This window comes from Montipora capricornis, chromosome 14 (assembly GCF_036669925.1).
Source record: "Montipora capricornis isolate CH-2021 chromosome 14, ASM3666992v2, whole genome shotgun sequence".
Taxonomy (NCBI): Eukaryota; Metazoa; Cnidaria; class Anthozoa; order Scleractinia; family Acroporidae; genus Montipora; species Montipora capricornis.
In genome coordinates this window covers 49,273,853-49,278,852 of record NC_090896.1, presented here as the reverse complement: position 1 = coordinate 49,278,852, position 5,000 = coordinate 49,273,853, and the positions used below count along the sequence as shown (strand labels likewise).

The 5,000-nt window shown below is 37.0% G+C and overlaps 2 protein-coding genes across 2 annotated transcripts in view; one reads left to right on the top strand and one right to left on the bottom strand.

Annotated features, from left to right (window-relative positions):
- LOC138031259 (bifunctional peptidase and (3S)-lysyl hydroxylase JMJD7-like) overlaps positions 1-3,213 on the top strand; it is a 4,845-nt gene extending 1,632 nt beyond the window's left edge. The window contains exons 2-4 of the mRNA XM_068878953.1: positions 1-403; positions 1,597-1,922; positions 2,961-3,213. The exon at positions 1-403 is cut by the window's left edge and continues 52 nt beyond it. Of these exons, the coding sequence (XP_068735054.1) occupies positions 1-403; positions 1,597-1,922; positions 2,961-3,042 (811 nt within the window). The 3' untranslated portion in view covers positions 3,043-3,213. The remainder of the gene's footprint in view (positions 404-1,596; positions 1,923-2,960) is intronic.
- LOC138031265 (AAC-rich mRNA clone AAC4 protein-like) lies at positions 2,632-4,087 on the bottom strand. Its single transcript, XM_068878964.1, has one exon. The coding sequence runs from the start codon at positions 3,901-3,903 to the stop codon at positions 3,202-3,204; it is 702 nt and encodes a 233-aa protein (XP_068735065.1). The 5' UTR covers positions 3,904-4,087; the 3' UTR covers positions 2,632-3,201.
- Positions 4,088-5,000: the final 913 nt, after the last annotated feature.

Below are 5,000 nucleotides of genomic sequence, written 5' to 3'. Positions count from 1 at the left end.
AGAAAGGTTTGGCAGTAAGAAGGTTCGAGTGGCTTTTGCTCCCAATGGTGAATATGAGGGTTGCGAAAAAGCACACAACTTTGACAATTTTAAAGAATTTGAGTTTCCTGATGAAGTCAAGTCAAAGCTTCCTTTTCTAGATTTAGTAGTTGTACGACCTGCATTTCTGGAAATTCCTTTCTCTGCTTTTATGGAAACACTTCAGTCCTCAAACAACACTGACATTTCAGCATATTTAGAATACTCTTCAATTCCTAGTTTGCTACCTGAACTTGAACAAGACATCAAGGAAATGCCATTTATTTTGGGGGAATTAAAGAGACGTCACCTTAATATTTGGCTCAGCAATGGTAATACTCTAGGCAAGTTGCACTTTGATCCATTTGATAATTTTCTTTGTCAGGTAAGCTCATTTCAGTATGACCTGCTTTACTATTGTCACTCAATTTAAGGCATTGTTTAATTTGCCAATATGTGTGTGGGACTTTTATTTACAATGAACCACTTACAACTCCACAAACTTTCCAAGGAAGCATAACCCTTCATCACATTTGGACATAGTTATTAGTTTACTTGTTTAAATGTCCTCATCGAGTGGCCATGTTAATTATGACATGATGTATTGTAAATTTATATAGGTATTTGTCTGAGTGGTCCCAATAATTATTATTGTATACTAGCACATTTCTTAAGGAATTTAGATTAGTTGATGCAATTAATAATTAAACCTTTATAAAATGCTATACAGTTGCCCTGGTAACAATTCTATGACAGCCTTTCTATAAATTAGGTCTAGTATAGTAATATTAACCTATCAGTAGATATCCCCTTCTCAAGTCAGTCGTTTTTGGGAAATCTGTATGGGAATTTACAATAGTGGCCCAATTAGGCCAGCCTTTACAAACATCTGTACAGATGAAGAGCAATTTCCTGTTCATCGTGCTTGTATCTTTTATTTTTTAAGGTGGTAAATTGCAAATGAGGTGCAAAGCACCAAGTCCTGCATTCGAATTGTGATCAAATTCTTCTATTTCAGTCATTGTTTTGGTTCTAAACATGGCTCCCTGCCCAAAAATATATTTACTGAGATCCATTAAAACACAGAAAAGCAAGAAATTTTCCAAGTCTGGTTTATTTGAAGAAGATTTTCCATTCTTCTTTAAGTCGTTCTTCAAAGTCTTTTTTTCCAGTACTCCTTAGACAAATTTATTTCAAAAGAAGATGAGTGTTGCCAGAGAAAGCACAGATCTGAATGATTTTCATGGGCACATTGGAGCCTCAAGAGGGTGGTGGATTTAATGTTTGCACAAAGTCATTTTTCTCAATAGACCTTATGTGCTTGTACATTGTGTTTTCCCAGTTTGGATCATATGACAATACTTGGTCAGGAGATTTGGTCCTTTGTTTTGTTCATTAAAAAGAGCGTGTGCAGAACAAGACAAAAGATCAAATCTCCTGAATATTATCACATGATCTGTATCGGGAAAACAAAATGTACAAGTGAATAAGGTCTATTGTTTTATTGTTGTATTTGTAGAGATATTAAATCAATTTTTCTGACTTTCACACGTAGCTCTGTTTTTTTTTTTTTTTCAGATAAGTGGAAAGAAACAACTTTTTATTTATGAACCACACGAGAATACAAGACTTTATGAAGCACATATTCAAGAAGCATCCCTGGCTTACAATCCAGTCACAAAGAAATTTCGCAATCAGAAACTCTTGCAGAGCACATCAATGGTCATGTCCCCTGTGAACATTCTCAAACCCGATTACACCAGATTTCCAAAGTTCAAAGAAGCAAGAGCGCTAAATTGTACGATAAATGAAGGAGATGTTTTATTCATGCCATCATACTGGTGGCATGAAGTTCAGTCATATCCCAGTAAAAAGGAGGCAAGGAATCTTGCAGTGAATTTCTGGTGAGTTTACTGCTCAGAAATAATGAGCCTTACCACTCACAGCAGTGCTGTCCCCAGCACCGAGCAACATCATGGCTTTCACAATTTAAAAAGAAGATTAAAGATAAAAATAACATGACATTTTGATGACTTTATGTCATTATTATCAAATGTAAAGACCTTAACATGAGGGGTAAGTATAATAGGCAGAAATTTAGGTGTGAAATGGTACAAAATAAATTGAGACGTGGGAAGTGGGAATTGACGCATTGGAATGAAAGTACAGATAACAACGTCATGAAGTAATTAAAGCGTCATGTTAGTATTTTTGTTGTTAATCTTTCTTTTAAAATGTTTGACAAAATTGTTTCTTATCAGAAGCTTTCACAGTTGTTTTTAAAACTACTAGCTTTTATTGTGCTGAAGTGAGCCACCTTTAGAGTGCAAGAATGAGTTTAATTTATGTTCTGAGTACCAGTACATGCATTGGGGTGGAGAGTGAGTGCACATTCCAGTCCACGATCTGAACATTCATTCTCCCAACTAGTACCGCGGAGTTAATAATTTTTTTTTGGGTACATGTAGTCATGAGAATTTGGTGTTACATCAAGATCACCCCTCTTAAGCTGATACAGTAATTATCTTCTTTCTCATTACCTGCCTGACTGACATTTTATTGAAATTGTGAAGAGAATTTACATAACAATCACTCCTGGGAATAAAAGGGTTAATTAATGTGACTTTTATAAACATTTCACACTCTTCTTAAGATGTTGCAGACTTGTAGGAAAATAGTAACAACCCAGTTCCACATTTTTCAGACGACGCTGTTCTTTCTTTCCCCTTCAAAATCAAAGAGCCCCAATTTTTAGTTTTGAAACATTGCTTACTAAATAGGTACACTAGTTTTTTAGTTATCTTTATTATTTTACTCAACAAAATATTGCATTTCTGATTGGGCAATGACAAATATTAATATTGCCTGGTAGGATGGGGGTCCAAGGTGAAAAAGTTTTAATTGCATTGCTCTAATTATTACTATTATGTTTGCTCATTTAGGTATGAACCATTTTTTACCAAGGAGTTCCCTTGTGCCTCTTGCAAGATGGACACAAATAGTTATTATCATCACATGTTGTAAAATGATGTACGAATATTCTAGAGTTCTAAGGTGGTGTCTCCAAGAGACACCTGCCAACTGAGACATGTTGGCGACCTTAAATTGAACCGAAAAAGCTTTTATAAAAAGGGCAGAATTTAAACGACAATGATGTACAAATATTAACTTATATAAAGCGGTTTAGTTCGTGAAGACTTCTTTGTATTCAGTGACTGTTAGGAGGACAACGGTATTTGATTTCAGAGGCTTTGGGAGTTGATAATAAGCTTCAGCAAGGAGGACTGAGTGTTCATGAGAAGTTACCCAAACATGTAAAATTTGCTTGCTCCATTTTTCCATGGTGTTTTTGCTGGATGTCAACACGCCATTTAACTTCTTACTTAATAATTTCGTTGCATCCTCGACCGTGAACTCGCCGTGAAATTTCATCGCTCGCGTGACAGAAACTCCGAGGAAAGTGCTGAACATTCTGCAGGTGTAATCAGTAATAGAACCTCCTTGTGGAAAATAATTGACTTCCATCTCGGTTTTCTGTAGATCGGCCCCAAAACATCTCTGAAGTAATTCAAAACTAAGAATTTCACTCTTTTCTGAACTGCCACCGGCGTTTGGGCAGGCAAACAAACGTTTGGCACCAATAGATAACGACATTTGGGTCAACGGCTTAAGGTGCTTTAACTCTGTAAATACGACGCCGGATTTAGTTTTCGAGCAGACGTTGCGACGAATGTTGAATGTATTTCCATGCTTGACGACGAAGTTTTCCCCGATGTATGTTTGAGCATCTTCTAAGAGAGGATCGTCAATGCTAGTTTGTCGCTGAAATCCATCATCGCGTGACAAACCGATGTGTACAACGTTATCCCGCACTGCTAGTCCCATTCTTGTTGGTGTGGCTGCATTTGAGTCGCCTTCGTCGTTGGAAGAATTTTGCAAAGTTTAAACCCATTTGCATTGTGTTTGGGACTAGTGCAGCAGCAGTTATGAGAACTTGTAATATACTCAATTGTTTTCATCAGACTTTACAACAGTCTGTTCCACAATTGCATCACCCGCGATGACATCATGCTATTTTGGGCTTTCTCCCCAGGCCCCTATGGCGAACGTGATTATCCAAGAAAGTTCAAAAATGAGGTATTTTCAAGAGATTATTGGACCACAACTACTGCTTACAAATTTGGAGATGAGAGGATATTTCTTTCCGATTAAAAGTGAAAATTAATGGCTTGGTCGGTGTTATAGAGACAGTCGGTTAGTGCGCAGACTTCTGAGCTGGAGGATCGCCAGATCGATCTCCGTCATTCGATCGACGTCTGTTTCGACGCTTCTTACGGTTGCAAATGTTTGCACTGGTCCAAGTAATGTTTCGAAACCCAATTACGTTTCATTGAGAAAAATGAAAAAATTTTATGCAATAAATAGTCAGACAACTTTCCCGCTTGGATACAGAATTCAGAATCTTCGACCTAAAAAATTTGCAATTTACTACAACAGCTGATATTTAAGAAAATGGAATCCCCAGACCTTTGTGACACTATTCTTCAGCAGTACAAAGCTTTCATTGGACTGAGAGGTAGAGACTCTAGTGAGGTACTACATAGAAGAATTTGCTCTCAACAATTAATAAGAACAAGATCTTGGCATTTTCTTCTGTGGGTAGGTACATTAGAGAGAGGCCAGAATATTCCAAATTGTGGGAAAAAACATTTCGAATGCTATACTCATACTTTCCCATTGTCAGTCCTGTGTTGAAAGAGGGTTTTCTGACAACAAAGAAAGGGGCGGACTGCAGTCAACATAATGTCAAGAGATTTGGAGCAGTTTTTTATTCACACACGAAGTCTCGTACCTGCATAAGCTAGAATATCAAATTTCCATTCTGAGTGGAAGCATTTCATGCCTACTACGATAGTTGAAGAGACAGTAAAGAGACTTGATAGACGACATTATATAGACAATGTATTGACATGGAACCTTCA

Coding starts and splice junctions, on each gene's coding strand:
- LOC138031265 (XM_068878964.1), bottom strand. CDS start 3,903: ATGGGACTAGCAGTGCGGGATAACGTTGTACACATCGGTTTGTCACGC.